At 40.0% G+C, this 22,012-nt stretch overlaps 1 protein-coding gene across 1 annotated transcript in view; it reads right to left on the reverse strand.

Annotated features, from left to right (window-relative positions):
- SEC24D (SEC24 homolog D, COPII coat complex component) overlaps positions 1 to 22,012 on the reverse strand; it is a 56,270-nt gene that overhangs the window by 19,455 nt on the left and 14,803 nt on the right. The window contains exons 9-13 of the mRNA XM_083460419.1: positions 9,498 to 9,636; positions 7,133 to 7,248; positions 3,942 to 4,066; positions 1,673 to 1,864; positions 665 to 758 (exon numbers count right to left, since the gene is read on the reverse strand). Of these exons, the coding sequence (XP_083316545.1) occupies positions 665 to 758; positions 1,673 to 1,864; positions 3,942 to 4,066; positions 7,133 to 7,248; positions 9,498 to 9,636 (666 nt within the window). The remainder of the gene's footprint in view (positions 1 to 664; positions 759 to 1,672; positions 1,865 to 3,941; positions 4,067 to 7,132; positions 7,249 to 9,497; positions 9,637 to 22,012) is intronic.

The raw sequence follows: 22,012 nt of genomic DNA on the forward strand, positions 1-22,012 counted from the left end.
CCTCAGCCACTTGGGGAACCTTCCAACAAACTATAAAACCACAGTAAAACATTAAAAACTTCCCTTTACAGGGCTGCCTTCAGATGTCTTCTAAAAATTGTGTAGTTTTTATCTCCATGACATCTGATGGGAGGGCGTTCCACAGGGCGGGCTCAACTACCAAGAAGGCCCTCTGCCCTCTGCCCAGTTGCCTGTACCCTCACTTCTCACAGTGAGGGAACCACCAGAAGGCCCTCAGAGCTGGATCTCAGTGTCCCTCAGTAGCTCCTTCAGGTATACAGGGCCTGTGTAAATGGGCAGGGGAATCATGTACTGTTTTATATATTTAACAAATATGACTTAAAACAACATCAACAGAGTATTGTCCATATCTGTTTTGCATACACTGGAAAGTTAAGATTGACAGCTGGTTCCCAGTGTTGTGTGTGTGCTATGAAGTAGATGACTTCAATTTATAAACTGTATAATTTGAAGGATTTATTGTTTTGCACCTGTGCGCAGTATGCCTGAATTCTGAGTTATATTACAAAGTACTATGGTTGGTGTTTCCTTTTGCTTCCTGCCGTGACCTGTGGGAAAGGCTAGCCTTCCTCCAGAAGAGATTTCGTGGCTTATAAAGTCAGTCCTAATAAAGACTTTGTTGCACAGAAAAGAACATTCTAACCTTTAGCGCTTCCATGCCAGCCTGGATAACAGGAGCAAAGACAGTCTCACTCTCATTAGTGTCTGTAAACATCTCTGGAATCTGGTCCAGCAAGCTATGACAGGGGGAAAAGATCAGTGTTTCAACAGGTTGGAATGGACAGGATAATCCTTCAAAGAAAATAAATCATATAGACACCAGGCCCCTTTGCTGAAAGATTTAAACTCTGCATTAAAAAAAGAGAGAGAGAGAAATGTTGCTGGTACATTAGCCTCTACAAGACTATGCACAGTTCCCTGTTTTGCAGAAGAAACTGCTTTCTAATTTATTTAGAAGTTTTGTATGCAGTGAAAAGATTTTAAAAGCTACAAAATACTTTTCAAGTAAATTATAAGCCATACTGCACAAAAACATTAATTCCTCAATCAAAAGACAAATTTGTAATGCTGTAAGGCAAATTTCATTTGACTGCACCGATATACAAAAATAAATTACGACTCTTGTGTATGCACTCTATAAATAGTGTATTTTTAGAAGTGCAATCTTAGTCATACTATTTATTTGCATACAGAAAGCTGGCGACTTAAGTGCATTTAAGTGCATTTAAGTTTGGCAACCCCACCCGCTATTGCATCCAGTGTGTTGTGAATAAATGCCATTTTGGCTTTAGGCACAGTGCCATGTAAATTGTGGCCCTACTGTTTAAAGTTCTTGTCTTTACTTGTATCGGCTTTCGTATTGTTGTAATAACCCCCATGAGCTCCAGACATCGGGTCAGGGGTGATGGGAGTTGTAGTCCAACAACATTGAGGGACTCATGATTAGGGAAGGTTGGTCTATGGACATTATGCACCTATGGAAGCACACATACAATCAAGTTTTACCTGCATATCTCTCTAGATCATAACCATGGTCTTTAAATATGTGATTGTCAAATTTTTGCAGGTTGAAAATTGATGAAATCACCCAAGGTAATTGCTATTGAAGATATTCACACCTGAGCATAAAAAGCATAATTTGTATGTTTACTTGTTTATGACAGCTTTTGACTCCTGAAAGTTGACGAGGAAGCCATCCAGTAAAGGGACAAACACTTCACTGACATCAGTGACCACCATCATCTGAGGCTGGCCAAGATTGCGTTTTACATTGAAGAAATGGAGGACTTTGTTGTAGGTGACAAATCCAACCCGAATAGTTGAAGCCTCCTCTTGCTCCTCCCTGGAAGAGAAATAGTGTTTAGAAAACACAGCTGCAGGTTAAATTTCAAAAGCATTATTTTGCATGGAGGAGGGGGAAAAGAGAGCTTTATTAATTACCATATTAATATTAATTAACTGCCATATCATGAGTGTCTAAACTGTACAACAAGAAACAATCTTTATGAAAGACTTAGATTTTAGCCTGAGACAAAGTGAATGAAAGGCCACATCTGAACATCAATAGGATATGTACACACGTATCTTGGGAACTGTAGTTTAAGGGTGCAGGGAACTGTAGCTCTGTGAGGGGTAAACAACAGTTCCTAGGATTATTGGGGGGGGGGGAATCTGTGCATGCAGCCTTAGTGTTACTAGTGAGCCCACTATGAATTTGTACTCACACTTTTCTTGGCCACATTTCTTTCAGAAAACAGCACAAGGGCAGCTGTTGTTCCCCCCCCCCATGGCTCCAGCAAAACGCAGATGTGAAGAGTGTTGCTGAGCTGTCCTTGTGACAGTCCTAAAGTCAGTCCTTTCTGTCCATCCACAAGGCAGGGTGAAGCAGCTACCTCAGGCAGTGGAAGCCCCCAAGGCTGTAACACCATGGGAGCTCCACCACCTCCACCACTGGAACTGGTGCCAATTTCTTGTGAGATCTTCCAAGATCTCACGAGATTTCACAGTGCGAGAGAGATGTTGCGAGATTTCAGCAAGATCTCACCAGAAATCAGTGCTGATGGCGGCTCGACTTCTCTGTCAGCAGCGGAGGTGGCGTGGTGCTGCTGCTGGTATAGGTGGGCAGAGCTGAGGCAAAGATGGCACAGCAGAGCAGCAGAGTGGGGTGGCACATCCCACTTTGCCTCAAGCAGGAAAATGCTGTGTGGCGCCCCTGCTCTCACTCTGCCCTCTGAAGTACTACTGAATTTCAAATTGGGGGGTTGGGGAAAAGCCAGGTAAACATTTAAACAGATGAACGTACACTACCAGGAGCCTGAAGTGTTACTATTTTATTTTAAGCTAAATGCCTGTTTGAAGCTTTAGGGGGCAGGAGTGAAGAGAAAGAGGAAATACATCCAGAATAATCAGATGAGTAAAGGGAGCAAAAAGCAAATCTCACTTCTGCCAACCACCACCACAGCCCTGTACCAGTTCCTGTCCAGTATGTAAGAACCTCGGGTTGCGAATGTGATCCATGTGGGAGGTACGTTTGCAACCCGTAGCACCACGTCTGTGCACATGCGTGATGCGATTCAGCACTTCTGCGCATGCACATGGCATTATTTTGCGCTTCTGCGCATGTGCGAGCACAGAAAGCTGGAAGTAACCCATTCTGGTACTTCTGGGTTCGCCATGGTCTGCAACCCAAAAATGCGCAACCCACAGCGTTCGTAACCCAAGGTACGACTGTAGCCCAATGTATACAAATTAAACACTAGCGTTTGAACACAACATGGAGCCAAAAACCCTGATTTAGTTCTATAAGCCAATGATACGTGCAAGTGGCAAAAGATTCAACATGTAATCATAGAAAACCCAGAAACCAGGGTTAGTGGCTTCAAATCAAGCCAACGTTTGAAGCCATGGTTTAAAGTCGGCTTGTTTTCCCACTCACAACAAGGGAGAAGTGTAGACACCAGTACATCAATATGCAGTGGTTAACTGTGGCTCCCTTGTCTCACGTGCCATTGTTGAAACATGCTACAGAGCATGCATCTCAAACAGTATTGGAATGCTTGCCTTCTTGAGGGACACAGGAAGGCATTAATTATTTGAACAAGCTGAACAGAACTGAAGGAGTTTGACCTTCCTACAGCACAAAAACCAGTGGATGGAGTACATATGGAGTCTGCAGTCACAACATGGAGGAGGAGGGAGCAAACCAAGACATTCCGTGCCATTCATGTCATGGCTGCAGTGCTTGATGAGGAGCAGAATCTTTCAAACCAACCAAACTGGGAACCCCAAGAAAGTGATATCCAGAAGGAAAAAAAGAGCATGGATCAAATTTTATGCAAACACCAAAGAATTTTTACCTGGCAGTTACTACATCTTCAGCAAGGATCCTAAATGTACTAGAAGTTTACTGTTGTCTTTACCTTGGAAGTCTATCCAATACAGTCTTCAGTTCCTCACAGATAAGTTTAACAAGGCCACTCTTTATGTTATTGTAGGAAACATCAATCATGAAGATATAGGCTGGCGGCTGTGGAGGCTTGTTGTTCTACAAAAAAAGAAAAAAAAAAGAAATCAGCCACAAAAATCAGGAAAAATAAAATACCTACCAAAGATTCATAATCCACCCAGATATTTCCACAGACTCCCCTAATGATTGTTGGGCAATCATTTTGCTTATTTATTTGCATAGGTAAGTCACTGCCGTAGGATAATGTTTTTTACTGACAAAACTTGTGTTTCAGTAAAACTGTTAAGAATTGGACAAATATTTTTCCCCCTCACACAATATTTACACCTAGGTGTTTAACAAGTAGCTTCCCCATTTTTATTTTTCATCTTCTATTCTTTCTTTCTTTCTTTCTTTCTTTCTTTCTTTCTTTCTTTCTGTATGAAGCTTTTATTTATCCAATTTAAAAGCTTCAAAAATATATACCTTCAGATGACTGTAGCAATCAGAAAACAGAGTTCAGATTTTCAGCATTTACTGATGAACAACCCCAAGAAGACAATAGGTTAAATGCATGTAATTGCATGTATCTTGTTTTTATTTTTTTAAAAAAACAAAGTTGGCAGGGAGAAAGAGACACTGGGATCAGCACACATAGGTGGCCCCATGCACTGTGGTGCCACTGAAATATACCGGTATATCTCTCTCACACACAAACACACACACAGAATTTCACCCTAAGAGACAGCTTCCCAGATGAAAAAGCAGCTTCAGAGCACTGATGAATGTGGGGAGGATGCTCACTGGGAACACGGCAAAAAGAAAAAGGGCTAAGTCCCCGTGCACTATGGTTCTGATCTGCCTGTTATTTGTAATGGTAAAATAAGGCACATGAAATGCATGCACCCATTTAATGCAACATGTGGCTGGTCCTCAACAGGTAGTTTTTATCCTTTAGCAAGTGTCATATATGTAACCAAGAGGCACAACTACTGCAGAAACCTACAGATTTCTGCATGCTGCTGCTTCTCTTGTGAAGCGTCATATAACACACACACACACCACATTTGAATCAAATACATTGATACCTCCACTATTTATACTCAATGCTCAGCAATTTTCAGAAGACTAATTACTTTAGAAATTTAAAGAATAAGCAAATACTCAAAGAAACAGACACAAATGTTTCTCAAAGGTCTTTTAAGGAAAGCCGCAGCGCCAAGGCAATTTATGAGAGTCAACTGAGATATCAGATATCCGTTGCAATCTCACCTTTGCTCCAAAAACGTAAAGATGATAAACAACATACTTTCCACCCCAACCCCAGCACTGCAGACTCCTGGTTTCAGAATGTACACACAAGAGGCTCCCTTAATATTTCCATTATCAAACAAACAATCAGCCTGAGCTCTTGCACGTGTTAAGTGTTTTGTGAAAGTCACTTCCTGGCCTGTAATTTACTTGCTAAAGTTCATCGAAACATTCACAGGTTAATAATGGATATGGTAAGATGGAAGTACATATCAGCAACAAAGGTGATAACGAGCGCAGGTTTTTTGTCAGCATACTTAAAGGCTAGCCATAACAACCCTTATTTTCCTTTCATTCATTTCCAAGTGACTCCAAAGCAACACCCGGCAGTAAAATATGTGAGCTACAGCAATGTAAGTGGAGATCTGAGGTTTTCAAAAGCTGTTCCAGTTTCTGCATTTGCAGCAGGCTGACAAACATTCTCATACCTTATGTAAATTCTATAGCAAAAGACCTTGGAGAGATTCATGACACATCACAGGTACCAACTCCCTGGGTGCCCAAGCACCCACAAAAATCCCCATGAAGGGGCCAGGCACCCAGAAATTTCGGTGCCAGGGCTATTCACACTGCACGGCACCCACAGCTCCAGGCACCCCTGGTCGCAGGGCTAAGTTGGCACTCTTGTGAGACATTTATTGAAAAAGCAAAAATTCTGCATTTACTAAATCCATTCCAAAGAATTGCAACACTACTCAACAGCTGTTATTTGTTAATGTTTTTCTAGCTGTTCATCCTCATTGTTATTCAATAAGGCAAAGAAAAATTGTGGTTTTCCTTCAATGTAGGAGGGAAATACATCATTATGCTTTTGTTGTATTCGATACACTATCCCCAAATCATGAATGTACCATTCTAGTGAAAGACTTTACAATGTGGAGCGTCAACAGTAAAAAGGGACTGTCAACAGTTAAATTAAAACCTTGTGTAAAATGAAAATAGCTTAACCCCATACAACCTGACTGAGAGGTCTGTGCAATTTTGTACGTGTACAAATAGTTGCCTTGACATGTACAGGATGTCCAGTCAGTTTAACTGAGGGACACATTCTGTAATTGCAAAAGGAAAAGGTATGGACAGAGTGCCTTTACTGAAATTAATGGAAATGCTCTTACAGTGTATGCACGGTGCACACATAACAGTTTTTGCAACAGTAAACAACTCTATGTCACACTTAAATCAGGTCAGAGGTTCATCTAGTCCAGCATTCTATTCTCACAATAGCCAAGCAGACGCCTGTGAGTACCCACATTAAAATCAATGTGAACTTATGTGACATTTAACTTTATTCGGATTTCACCTAATGCATTTAGAACTGGGTTTAATCACTGCGGGAGGCAGTGGAAGACAGGAGTGCCTGGCGTGCTCTGGTCCATGGGGTCACGAAGAGTCGGACACGACTAAACAACAACATAATCACCTTGACTTTGGTGCAGACTAAAACTAGAGACTACGCTTAAACCAGTAACAGACCCTCAAAGTTTTCCTATTTCCCAGGAACAGTCCCAGATTTACAGAAGCAGTCCTGGTTTCTTATTTGAACCTGGAATGTCCCAGTTTTCCTTAGGACGTCCCTATTTTCTCAGAGAAATGTTGGAGGGTATACATTAAGGCTGCAGCCCTAAGGACACTTACCTAGTAGTAAGCCTCACTGATCAAAGGGCACCTAATTCCTCAACAAATAGTTAATAAGTATCTGCAGAGCTCTTTCCTCCCTCTATAATCCATGGAAGTGAGTCTCTCTCTTCTTTCTTTTCCTTCTTTCAATTGTGTGTGTGTGTTTTACAAATGTAATGGGTTCTCCTTGATTTAGCACAAAGTTTACAAACTGTTTTCCAGGCTGAACAGACTTACCTTGCAATAATCCAAAGTAGCAATGTATTCATATGATCCTAGAGATAACTCTGGCCTTTCGTAGTGGTCTATTCTTCTGCCAATGTGATCCAGATGTTGAAAATAGAATGGAGGAACTAAAGAAAAACAAAAACAGGAAGCTGATTTCTCCCCTTTTGCGAAACACACAGATGGCTCTGGGTGTGTGCTATATCCCACTATAGTTCTGGCAGTGGCTTTTACATCATGGAAAAGCTCAAATATATTGTGGAAATTAAGAGGTAGGGTAACATTATGAAAGTGGAATAAACTACCATGTGAATGCATAATCTGGCCCCATATAAGGCAGCTTCAAATGCAGTATGAGCTAGAAATTTGCTAATTCAGACTTTTCAACAAAGCACTTATCTTGTTTAAGTTTATAAAAGTGGATGGCAAGGAATGGAAAATAGCATTAGGTTCAACCTCCTTCTCCACTCCCCTGCCTATTACGAATATCATGATAGTTCAGGGAAGACATGGTACTACTGAACAAGAAAACGACAAAATTCTTAAAAATAAGTTGGAAACATTTTGGGTGACTGTGTGGATAAGCCCTTGCTCAGCTGTTAGGGTCTTGTTGCTTATTTACTTCAAATATTTATGCACCCCTTTTCAACTGAATGTTCTCCAAGGCAGTTTAGAATAGATTGCAGCAATAAAACATACACCCTGGGGCCCTTGCTCCGCAAGCCAGGGACAAAGCCTGGTGTCTTATTTCATACTTCTGCAACCCAGGGCAGGTATAAATAGGATAAACATGAGTCTTATTTGGTGGCTCTTTTAAGATTCCCAGTGCCCTTCCTTCTCCAATGTGGAAACAAAAATTTGCATTACAATTTTCACTCATAGTCCCCGATGCAAAACAACTCACTAGTGTCTCACTGTTGCCAGTCACCTATTCAGCAAGACTGGACAATTTTCTCTTAATCCCTCTGCTTATGATGCGTACTTGAAGCTTTAATTACAGTGCATGAAAGGATACAGATGAAAAGGCCCTGCAAAAGTGCAAATGATTCTATTTTTACTGCAATATCAGTTTAAATAATAATTTGGTAGCTTATTGCTATGCAAATAGTAGGCATTTGTGAGAACTTCATGCTGAGTTAACAGCCCATGATGCCGACGGCCCTCTCTCTCTATTTCATTCTGCAGATTAAGGTCTGAGACAAACAAGAGTTGGCATAAGTCTTTCAAGGTTCATGTTTCAGAGTTGAAAAGATTACTGTATTAGGGAAAGCTCTCTGCTGCCACTTTGATCCAGCTGAGGAAATCCAACTAGATACAAACGTCTCGAAAGACTCATTCTGGCAAAGTCTTGGGAACCAGCCAAAAGCTCAGGAACTCGTACTTATGAGTCACATGCAACTGCACTTGGACAAATATGGCATGGCATCTTGCGTTCAAAGCAACTCCCATCACGGGAAAATTAATGGATGATTTAACCATTAAAATCCTCTGTCATAAAGGGAGGCAACAACCTAAACATTTGCTCTTTTCTGGGCAGTTAAAATATGTTTCCCCCTTTGAAACACATTTTCAGCCTGCTCAGAAAATAATCTCATATAATGGCATAACCTCCTCTGCATGCCTATTCAATCTAATGAAATTGCAGACAAGGCGTAAATCATTACAGCAGCCATATTATTTTACAGAACTTTTCAGAACAAAGGATTCAGGTACATTTTCTCAGAACAGTTTGATCATCCTTGTTGAGTGCATACATATGCATTCCATAGGGAAAGCCAGTGAAAAGCTCAACACAGGTTTTGCTCTTAAAGTTTATTCTGCATGCCAAAATGCCTATGCCTTTCCCATTCCAGATGATTGCATCCTGGAAGGAGCATTTTCTTAATGCAAGAATTTCTAACTGTTCTCAGCTTTAAGGCTAGAGAAAACAAGAGCTTTGTTCTGTGCTCTTCCCAGTGACATCCATTTTCCTGGATCAAATGGTTAAGTAATTCCATTCTGATATCCAGGATGACACAAGGAAAGTCCATAGCAAAATTAGGTCTAAAAGAGCATGAAGACCACATATAAAAATTCTGATGTACGAGTCATTCAGCAATTCAGGTTCACACGAAGTTAAGCATTTAGTATATATATTTTAAAAATCCATCATGTAGTTTCAGGAAGATACAGATCCTTACTTTGGAATGCAACCTTGGGCTCACTTACTTTCTTAGGTATCTAAATTAATGTGATTTTCAAGTCAATGCAGATTAGGCTGAAAATGAAACAAAGTCTTCAAAAACTTACTTTAAAAAATAAAAATAAAGACCTAAGTAGTTTCACATTTGCTTAGAAAACGGCTTCCATTATTTCAAAATAAGAAAGTACTACTTACCATCGTTCACACAGTTGCAAAATCCACACTGATATCGTCTTCCACCCTCAATGAACTGCATGAAGGGGCACATATAAGCCTTGCACCTGTTGCATCGAATAGGTCCTGTTTCACCATGATTTACCACATAAAGGGGTGTCTACGGAGAATTAAAAAAACCACTTAGCTGCAGATTAAACAAGATCACTAAACTACCAAAGCACCAATCAATTTGGAATTGTTGCTGGTTTCATATTCTTGTTTGGAGGTAGCCCTTAAACCACAGTTTCTTAGGCTGGATCTACACAGATATAAAAAAACGCTTTGAAAATGCTACAAAAAGCCCCGCTATAAAATATATAATGCAATCTGCCATTGAGATCCACAGGGTCATCTGGTGTCACATTTTTATAATGCACTTGTAACATTATCATTGCAGCTGTGTAGCTGAGTCCTCAAGTTTGGATCTCCTGGGAAACTGTGGTTTGAGAAACCAGGATTTCTTTGCCAAAACCTGCTGCGCAATGAGAGTATGAAAGGGAAATGGTAAAGGAGCACATGGATCATTCTCAACAAGGATTTTTATGTTAGAGCCAAGCCAGAGCGTTGATTCATCAATACATCTTCTTCACATCCTGACTGTGTGAAGAAAATGGTGTTTTCACTAATTCACAAACCATGCTTATCTTTTTCCTGTTACTTAACTGAAGCAAGTGAAAGGAAATCTAAGATCACTGCATGCCAACTCTTTACAATGGAGAAATTTTAGATTACCAATCAAGTTTACTGAAGCATTATGTATAATTACTAGGGAACAACACAGTTAGCTAAGCATGTGCGACTCAAGGTTACCTTATTTTAATGGCAGCATTAAGCACAAATCTCTCCCACTAAAACAAGTGGGATTTAAAAATGCTTAACTTTGGCTGGATCATACCTACTGTAAACAAACATTTAAGCCACTAACCCCACATAATTGTGTAGGATAAGAGTGATAATATATACTTGGAAGTAAGTTCCATTGAAATTATAGGGTCTCTTCTAAGAAATGTGCATGGCCCACACAAAATGTATGTTTTTTAAAATTAATTTGCTCTCTTTTACTGTTGAGAATGCTTTGCCTAATTTATTTTTGCTAGTTCACACTGTGTACAAGTTTGTTATTCATTTCAAAAAATATTTCTCCCAGTATTAGTTTTCAGTCTTCCCAAAACCCTTTTTGCAAAATATGATTGCATGTCTGCTAAATACTATCTCCTCTAACAAAGTTTTAAAACAGAAGAGCTTCCTTTCATATGTTGTTGGGCTCCAACTCTCATTGGCTCCAGAGAGCACAACCAAGATCAATAATGATGGGAATTATAGTCCAACATCCAGAGAACATGTTGGCTACCCATGTTTTAAAATGCTACTTCGATATTACAATTCACCAAGAATGTCACACTACAATGAATATTTCTTCATTTTTGAAAACAAAACCTGTTACCAGTAAACCAAATTGAACACTCCAACAAAAAGTATGCTTAACACTTTGTTATGTAAAAGATACATTCTGGGGTGGGAGAAGAAGAATGGCTATTGAAATGTTTTGATCATGTAATGGGAATTTAGCAGTAAAACTTCTGTCGGCGAAAGACGAATTTCTGGGCTTTGATATAAAATGTCAAAGAGCAATTTTTCCAGACCAATGCTACAATCCAGATTAGATAGTATATATGGATCTCTCTTTGAAGCTGAAAAAACAAGCCTCTTTTAAACTGACGAAAGTTTGTCTTTTCAGCATTGGGAGTCACACATATTATGTCTCTGAACCATTGCACAAGGAATTAATCATTCGTGATGGATAGCCTTCATATATTTCAGTAGCAGAATGGAAACAGACGTTAATAAGGATATAAATAATTTGAAATGAATGGAGCAGAGGTTTGCAACAGCAATATTTAGTAGCCCCCACCCCCAATTTTCCAGAGAAGATTTTATGGGAGCACAGGGGACTGCAAGCAGGGGAGGGGCATCCAATCCACCAACTATGTCTGTTCCACTGGCATATGAACACAGATTTCACCCTATGTCTATAATCCTACATACAATTACTTATGAACAAGCTCCGCTAAACTCAGCAAGCCTTACTTCTCATTGGTATGACAGTATTGGACAGGGTTAAGTATTTATTTTGTGCTGGATTGTGTCCAACATGCAAATAGTTTGGTTAGAGGTGATGAGGGTTGTTTCATTAATTTCCGTATACATGCAAATATGTATTTTTCCATACATAATTTATTGTTGGGACACTGCTTTGCAATGGACAATGAACCTCAGTGAACTTGTAAAGGTGAAAAGGGAAACTGTAATAAACACATCATCTTAAAAGTGTCTCCAGAAACCAGAAGGCTCAACATACAAATAAGGATGCTCATAAAAGTCGTTGGTTAAGGTTAGGAACTTGCAGACATATTTTTTTTCCCTTGCCTGTATCCAATTTATTACTACAGACAGGTTTAGTAAAAAGAAAACAAATCAGCTTGGTTTTTTATCATCATATTTGGAGTGGGTTGCCCCACTTTCCTTTCTTGCTGTGTCCCTAAGGAGGCAAAATTAGCACTGTGTGTTTTTAAATAGTTTTGTATTCAGTTTCTTCCTTTTTTAGATGTCGGCAGTACTAAATTAGAATACAGGCATTCAAAGGAAACACCCACACTGTCTTTCTATAGTGCAACCAGAGTACAACTAGAAGCAATAGGGGTTTATTTTTGTGAGTGGGAGTGCTATCATATAATCAGAGCTGCCACAGCATCACCCATTTAAACTAGGTTAAATGTGTAAATACATGCAAGCTGCTCTGCAATAAGATTAAAATGCCACTCATTGCAGGAATTATCTAGTTACCTCCAAAATAGTACCGTTCAACTTTCATGTTTTTAGGAAACCACTTACTCTAGTAATGTCCTATTCATTTTAAATCTACACTCCTCAACATAAGATTGCCATCAAGGTTGTTAGAAGCAATTATTTTGGTTGAGTTTTATGGTTCCTTGAAGTCATTCCCTTCTGAATTTTAAACTAAGGCTTTTTGCTTCAATATTTCCAATGATAACACAAGTAATACAAAATCAACAACCTGTAAAAAATGTTTTCTACGAATTCAGATCTATGGCTAGCAGCTTCTTTTTTGATGATTACATATGAGATTTAAAATTAATTTTAAGCCTATAGTAACAAGGCAACAATTTTGTATGCAAGTTTGTCATTTCACTCATCCTAGTAAATTGATAACAATGCACACATATCTTATTGAATTGACTAAAATGCGGTACACACATTGTACTCATACTGGGGTGAGGAGATAATTTCATTCTCCTATGAGAATAAAAGTGATGTGTAGATTTTAGAACACACACTTTTTAATCCACCATACTCTCTGTAGGTGGCACTGTGTACTAGGAGATATTGAGGGCTTGTGCTTATTGTTAAATCTTAAGCAACCAGTAAAATTCGTAGTGCCCCCAGAGTAAAGTAGGATACTTTTTTCCTAATCAGATTGGTAAATGCTAGACATGTATTGCTAATTTTTCTCATATTTATATTGTATACAAATGCTTATCCTAGAACAGTTAAAGTGCATTTACAACTGATGCTATTTACACAATTTTGTATCTAATTAACATTAAAAACAAATTATGGTTCCAGACACACCATACATTTAAAGTACATTGCTTCCACCATATAATCCCTTGCAATGCTACAATTTGAAGAACCCTTCACAAATTACAGTTTCCAGGATTCTCTGGAGGAATGAGGCATATATGGCTCTGGTTAACAATTTGTGTGGCAATGTTCCTACATGTATCATATAAGATGAAGGCCATCAAACTTGGATTCGCAGCCTCTTCTGCCTTAGAAATCTGAGGCAAATGGTGGTGATGAGAGGAAATTCTAGGCCTAATAGGCAAAATAAAAACCAGCAAATTGCCAGGTCTGGATTATATTCACCTGAAATTTCTCAACAAATTCAAATGTGAAATTGAGGCTCTCTAACTAAAGTATGTAACTTGTCCCTCAGAGCAGCCTTCTTATATGAAGACTATAAAGTGGCCAAAGTAACACCAATTTTAAAAAAGAAATCCAGGAGGGATTATAGAAATTACAGTCTGGTTAGTTTAATGTCAGTTCCAGGAAAACTGGTGGAAAGTGTTGTTAAAGATAAAATAATGAAGCATAGAAGAACAAGCCTGGCTGAAGCAGAACCAGCATAGCTTCCTCAAGAGTAATTCCAGTCTGACTAAGCTATTTTAGTTATTTGAAAGTGTTAACAACCATATAGATAGAGGTGAACTTGTTGGCACAGTGTACTTGGAGCTTTGAAAAAAGTACCTCACCAAAGACTCTTGAGTAAGCTTAGCAGTCATAGGATAAAGGGAAAGGTCCTTTCATGGATCAGAAACTGGTTACTTAATAGGATGCAAAACAAAGGAATAAATGGCTAGTTCTCTCAATGAAGGAATATAGAAAGTGGAGTCCCCAAGGGTTGATATTGAGACCCATGTTTTTTAACGTATTCATAAATGATCTAGGGTTAGGAGTAAGCAGTAAGGTGTGGAGGCTTGCTGGTGTTTCTAAATTGTTCAGGGCTATTAAAACAGTAGTAGCAGCAGTAGCATATTGTGGCAAACTCCCCTTAATTTCACATATACACACAGTGGGGTCTGAACTGGCAGTGGCTGACGAGGAACAAAACATTGGGATTAAAGTAGCTAGCTTGATGAAGATGTCAACCCAGTGCTCAGCAGCTGTGAGAAAGGCAAATTCCATTAAGAAAAGGAACTGAAGCCAACAACTTGGATGACTAGAAGAAGTTTAGATATATTCATAGAGATAAAGGCTATCAATGGCTACTAGCCATGATGGCTATTGCTCGGGCTTCTCATTGGAGACTGTGTGGTTTTGAATACCAGCTGCTAGAAACTGCAGGAGGGGATAGTACTTTGCGTTTGACTTCCGCTTAGGGGCTTCCCATGGGCATGTGTGTGGCCACTGGGAGAATAGGATCCTGAACTAGATAGGATATTGGACTGTTCCAGCAGGCTCTTATGTTCTTAGAATATGGTAGCATTGGTCAGAGTGACACCATCATACATGTGACATTTATAAATTAGATGAAGTGATTCTGGTGAAAACTGCCTTAGTGTTCAAAGATTTTCTTGTTGTATGTTGCAACTTAATAATGTGTGAATGCTGTTAAGACAAAGATGACCCCATCCAAAGAACAGCCAACACAAATTTCCCTCACATCCATCATTTGAGGTAAGAAGTAACAGAGGCATGCCTGGGCGGTCAACATGTTCACAGATGTCAAGTGATAATGTCACTTTCTATGTCACCGGCATAGCATGAAATCAAAAAGGCAAATAAAACCCTTTTACGTTAAATCCACCAAACAAAGCCAAGGGAACCAAGACAACATTGACCAATGCATGAAACTGAAGGTTTATTACCACATTCCATTGTCAAAGACACCATTTTAATTGGGATTGTGGCATCTATAGAATTGGCGCCATAAGCCAGATGTGAGTGACCTTCAGTATTTTTTTTTTTAGAAGTTGCACGGCTATGTAATTATGCAAAATTTGTCATTTTTTAAGATCCATGCAACTAAAACCTTCAAAATCATCTGGATCTGGCTATTTTTAGCTAATGGGATGAGACAATGCATTGAACCAACAATTGGTTGTACTATGACACAGCAGGGAATACATGTAATAAAGTCATTAACAATATTCTAGTATTACAACTTTTCTTTAAGTAGATATTGCAAATGCATTGTACAATGCATGATTAACAAATACAAAGTCCATTTTCAAAAAAGAATTAAAACAGGCCATGTCCTCTGCTTTCCACAATATCTTATATGTGTACATCTTCACAAGGCGACGTTTTTATTTTTGTAATTCTGTGTAGTTCTCTCTCTCTCTCTCTCTCTCTCTCTCTCTCACACACACACACACATTCTTACAAATGTATGATGTGCTTGGTATTGACAGCAGAGTAGAATACCACAAATTCTAGTGATTGTGGAGTCCAAGGGGCGAGTGCCTGAATTAACAAGACAAAGTACATGCAACTACTTCTCAGCTTTGAAGTGCTGAACTGTTATTTGGATGATAGGCCACACTGTTTATCAAGGGAAGGTCAGTAGTCAGGATTAACCAATGATGGAAGCAGAAACATGAAATGGAATGCGTGATGATAATCAAGAAACTGTACTTAGACAACATGTCTCCAAAATGTCAGTGAACAGAAGCAATCAGAATGCAGGAACTGAAAGGAAAGAAATTGAACAAAGCTTGTATGCAAAACTGATGGGTAATTGCTACTTTAATAAGAGAGTTATAGTTTTAACTTTGTTATCAGAAGGTCATGACAACAATTTACAACAAAGCCTCTGCTTCCATACCAAGCCTTTGCCTTCCATGGCTTTCACTCAGGGCTGAACTGATGTGGTTGGATTACTGATATTTGCAGCCGTCCATATAGAACTAACAGAATACCATGTATCTGTGATTTTGTACAAACCATTACACAAGGGTTCTGAGAAAATCTGCAAGTTTCTAATTTCTGCTCCAAGCACCATCACTGTTTGTTTCCCACTGGCATAAAATAAAGGATATTTTCTGTTAACTAAAAGTTTATTCTGTACCCTTCATTCTTTGCATCCTTCAAGCCTGCCCAGCAAAAGAGCCCAAAATTAATTTGGTTTTCTTGATGCTTTAAACACATTCAGGAAATAATTCCTATGCCTATAATGGGACATACATGCAGTAAGGCTAACTAATTACACACACCCCAAATTGCTAACTTCAGTTTTCAAAAACAGATGTCTTGTAGAAAAAATATAAGTAAAATATTATCAGAAATTTATAAGATATAACAAAACTTATCTGTAATAAATCTGTGCCTCTCAAAGGTCAGTAGAGCTCCCTCTGAGGTCTGGGCCATAGGCAGCTGCCTAGTTGGCCTAATGATAGCACCAGCCCTGCATATATGGTCCCCAAAATAGTATTTTCATACTGAAAGTGGGGTTCATAGATCCAAAATTCTGTTCTATCATATAACAAACTCATTCTCTCTTCTCCCATTAGGAAAACAGGATTAGTGACTAGATATACAGGAAAGTGTCTGAGAAAGCATGTTCTCCATAGGAGAGAGCACGTGTTGCGGTTGGGGATACAAGCCACCCCATTGTTGCTGGGCGGATTTTGGCGAAGAACACAGGCAGCAAAATGGTTAATTGGGTCGCTGGGGAGAATTGAATGTTGCCAAATTTGGAGGTGGGGTCAGAGGTTTTAAATGCTGGATGCCCAACTTTGGGCATCCTCTTGGCTGTTTGCACCGGATCACCCGCCCACCCTCCCTGTAATGGGGGGGGGGGTTCGTTTGCTTGACCTTGCTATGCCTGTCATGGGGTCATCTGCCTTGGTGCAGGGGCCTGGTAGGAATTTTGCCATCTGGCTGATTGGCTGGTGCCATTTGCTTTTTGCCTACTGCGTAGCAATTCATCACAACTTGTAAGGTTGGCGGTTAGGCATTGGTTAAAATTGGTTGGTGGAGGGTAAGTGCCTACCCCTCCAATGGTGTTGCGGAAAGGGAATTCCGTTAAAGGAATCCAGGGGCTTGCCATTCTTTTCGTCCTTGTCCCTGGCATCGGACTTGGGCTGTGCAAGCCCCACAGGAACATGCGGGTGAGAAGTGAGGGACTGAGGCCCAGCTTCATTTCTCACCCAATAATTGTTTCCCACGCTGGCTTCCGTTGGAATCCGGAAGTCAGTTCTGTTCCTGGGGCAAGGACAGATAGTCATAACCAATGCCTAAGCAACCACTCACATTTTTGTATTTTGAATAAAGTTGTGGCCAAAATTATGCCAAAAAACCTTAAACAAAAATTTATGTGTGATGTGTGAATTATTTTGGGGGCGGCATGGGAACCTCAACACGCAACAGGAAGTGTTGATCACTTTGCAGATCTAAAGTGTCAACTTTATATTTTATCATAAATAAATCAAAATTAAGAAGTAGAAGCCTATGCAGAGCAGGACTGGTGAATTATGTTCAACATTAACCAGTGGGAAGGAGAGAATCATTTGGGCCTGAATAAAAACAACAACAGCAACCCAGACAACTATCTAGTTATTTCCCAGGAAGGCTCCTTCAGTTCCATGGAAATTAATCTTTAAATGAAACATCACCCTCAAAATGCTGAGAAGTAGGGCGTTTGAAATAGAAATGTGCTTATGTAAAGTCAGTTAAGGAGATATTTCCTTTGCACATGTAAACTCCATACAACTTTGTATGATTTCTTGAAAACCAGTGCCTTAAATCTTCCTCCGATTCAGCTTTGTAAAATGTGCAAGGTCCCTTAAGGCTTGGAGCAGGGTTAACACTCTTTAATTTATGACTGCTCTTACAATCCATTTTGGCAGCAAAAGAGCGGAACACAGTTTCCATTTCAGAATATGGACTCGTCCATACTTCTCCTTGTCCTGTGCCTATAAAGCAGGGATCTAAGTGGTTTTCTGCTTGTCTCTTGCTTCCTAGGCACAGGTCCAAGAGGTTTTGTGTTAGCCACACAGATTTCCCCTGGAAAATATGCTGTTTACCACTGAACCTGAACAAACAGCAATCCTCAGAAAACCTGACTGCCGTATGTTCCAATCCAGATGCAAACTGCGGGTTTTCCTGGGGAAAAGAGGTAGGGCAAATGGAGGTGCAGACGAGCCCACTAAAATAAAGGACAACCCCCCCCCCACAAAAACATTGTCATATAATTGCCAGAGCAAAAAACAAACAAATGAAAAGCACAGGGCCTGTTCTGTATTTGCTGAGTGGGAAGCAAGACCTTTTGTCAACTAGCTTTCCCCTGGCACAGAATTGCAATTGCTACCTTTAGGTTAGTTTTGAAGGGTGACACATTGACACTTGGCCATTCAATGAGTCCTTAAATAGAATTGTACAGCTGAATTGAAATACTGAATAATGTACACATTTGATGCAGCCAGTGGTGGGGCAGAGCTGTCTTCCTGTCACTGGTGGTGTCTGCAACTTACCAGGATAGGGTGGAGCAGCAGTGAGGTGCTCCCCCGCCCCCACTTTAGTGATTAGGTTAGGGAATGTAGAGCAGGTTGCACAGCGGACAGTTCTGTTGTCCAACACCACACTGCCACTCTGTGCCCCCAGCATCCACTGCCTAATACGACTAGCTCATTCTGCCCAATGGTAAAGCCTGTCCTTGTGACTAAGACCACAGCCCTTACCTACTCATTTTACCCCAAAGAGGGCTAAAACCTGGCCTGCATGCATTTACTTTCGTTAGATTCAGACATGAAACAAGATCTTGACCAGCTCAAAGATAACAGAACCAGGATTTCCAAAGTGCTATTTAGTTCAGCACTCAGATGCAAGGCCTTCCAACCATCAATCGACCTAGGCAATTCAGATGAGCCACAGTGCACTAGAAACAGAGAGCATGTGCACTGTAGAAAGTCCTGGCACACAAAAATGAAAAACAACAACAACCACAAAATAAATACTGAGGTTTGTCACTAATATGATCAACTTCCCACCACAAAATTTCCTTCCTGTTGCAAGTTTAGCAGCTCTGTATATAAGCAAAGACCATCGAGTGAAGGTCTGTACACACAACGAGGGAGACGATGTTTGTCCACAGACAGTTTTTCCGGGTCATGTGGCCAGCATGACTAAGCTGCTTCTGGCGAACCAGAGCAGCGCATGGAAATGCCATTTACCTTCCCGACAGAGAGGTATCTATTTATCTACTTGCACTTTGACGTGCTTCCGAACTGCTAGGTTGGCAGGAGCTGGGACCAAGCAACGGGAGCTCACCCCATCACGGGGATTCGAACTACCGACCTTCCGATCGGCAAGCCCTAGGCTCTGTGGTTTAGACCACAGCGCCACCTGCGTCATAGTAATAATAATAATAATAATAATAATAATAATAATAATAATAATAGCAGCAACTGCTTCCTGCACCACATCCTGACTCATCCTGGTCCACATATTGGATGAAACTGTTAACTGGAGTCTACATCTAGGAGTTAAACATGTGCAGGTTGAGTCTAGATTCTTACCTCTCAAAGTACATCCAAAGCATAGACATATTTCTGTGACCCATTGCAAAAGAAAACCATGTTTGGTGCAATTCCATGCCACTCACATTCTGCCTCTATCAATCAATTTCTAGATGAATTTGGAAATAAAAAAAATAAAAGATGGCAGCAGCTTTCTTTTTAGTTCTGATTCTGCAATCACACAAAATGATTTCTCCATCATCAAGAGAAAAAAGGGGGTCAGCTTTGAGAAAACCCAGATAGGCAATCCCCCATGTTTTCAAAGAAACCTATGAAAATACAGTGTCTGAAAAACAGACAAACTACAGCCAAGAGTCTTGATTCTCTGCCATCAGTAATCTGAAAGGTCTGGACTACTAAATGCTAATAGGTATGGGAGTAAAGGTCAGAATAGGAGTGGAAAATCCTATGAAATGGGGTGCTTTCAAAGATCACTGCACTGTTCAGACCAGCCTCAGCTACAGAATGCTATGTCTCTTCAAACTCTGGTATTATGCTAGTGAAACGTGCAGTATGTAACAGGTACTGGGGCTTATGACAATGTACACTATGAACCACTTAAGTTCCAAGACCTTCTCTTATTCTATTTACTTCCCACTTTTGAAATTTCATCCTCTATTAGAGAAATCTTACACAAATAATGAAATCTAATCTCTAGGAATATATTTATGTTACTTATATGTAATCCACACCCTAAATGTCCCAGGTGGTACACATAATAAACATGAAAACCAATAACAATACCCACTTAACTTTCAACTTACCAGTGTCTCCTGCCAAAGTACATTTTACCAATTGTAATAAGATCACGGGGGGGGGGGGATCATTTGCTAGCAATCCAAGCTCTTTTTAGACATTTTAAACAAACATACATATATTATCTGGAATTGGAATAAGATTTTTGAATTTGTAGAATGTTACCTCTAGCCAAGATAATATTAGTGGCAAGTAACATAAAATGTTAAACAAAGATCATCTGGTTTATCCAGGCTTGGCAAATAGTCATACATCTCCAAAACAAACTTGCAGAACGCCTGGCCTAGCATGATAGCTGCTGTCTTTTATTTTTATAGTCTGTTGCTAAAGCAGTGGTCGGCTAAAAATATATTCTGTCAAACAATGATATCGTATTCTCAAAGAAATACCCTATAAATACCCCTGCTAGGTCATCCCTATTGGAGCGAGGAAAACAAAAAGAAATTCTGTTGATGAATATAGAAGGAATCTGTATAGACAAGGTTCTGAAATACAGAACTACAGACAGCAATATAGTTTTAAGTGTTTGAGTAGAAATTATTTCTTCAAAGAATTCTTTACACCCAACACATCCTTGTACACCCAAAATTGGATCCATAAGATGGTTGCCACAATCCAATGCTGTTGTTTTTTGTATGGAGTTCTGATAAACATGGAGAGCTGTAATGTTTATTTCAGTTGAACCCCAAATCGCTTTATTTGAAATGAACAGAACAGCCTGGATCCGTTCTGTGTGGACGTCTTTATCTAAATATTCATCAATACATCATTCAATTTGAAAAAACAACTTTTAGAATTTGTATGTGAAGAACCAAGGAATTACAGATCAAAGTCTCTTAATGGTTCACATGTGGAAAATTCATGTACATGGACTATATAGAAAACTGATAGCATCTGAAACAGCTCTTCACACTTGCCAAACCCCTCAGGTTAAAGATCAGAAGTAGATGCTTTTAATCTTCTCTTGTGGTTTGTAAATGAGAAGAGGAGGGAACCCAAGGCTCATGCAGGCTCATTCACGTAGCAGGAAACCATAATTTCATCAAGAAGAGTAAACTTAGGAAACTGAGGTTTATTTAAATCAGGTTTCCCCAACATGGTGCCCTCTAGATGTTGTTGGACTACAACCATCATAAGCTACAGTCAACATGACCAGTGGTTAGAGATAAAAACTATGTGTCAGGGAACTGCCATCGGAGCCAAGAGTGGAGGTAAGGCTCCCCGACCATGCAGGAGAAGGGACCAGCAGAGGGAGAGAGAACACTCCCTTTGGGGAAGGTTATCAGCGTGACACCGGGGAGGAAGGGGACCAGGGAAGGACTTCGGAGAGAGGGCTCCAAGACTCTTCCACAGAGACCAGTGGGGAGAGTCCAGGACCTCCACTGGCTACGCCTACTCTACGCAGAAAGCTTCCGCGCAGGGAGGCTAGGCGGAGACTGGGCGTCAAGGAATTTTTATGTTGGAAGAAATTCAGGAAACGCCCACTGACGGATTCTGCCAGCGACTGACACAGCCACGGAGGAAGGGCTGTCCAGCCAGGGAAAGGTTTAGCCAGGCAACGTTGCCTAGAACTTCAGCATCCTTTACGCACGAGCAACCCCAATTCCCATTACACTATGGTTTAGCAAGAACAAGTCA

Source organism: Podarcis liolepis, assembly GCF_965112155.1.
Source record: "Podarcis liolepis genome assembly, chromosome: 9".
Classification (NCBI taxonomy): Eukaryota; Metazoa; Chordata; class Lepidosauria; order Squamata; family Lacertidae; genus Podarcis; species Podarcis liolepis.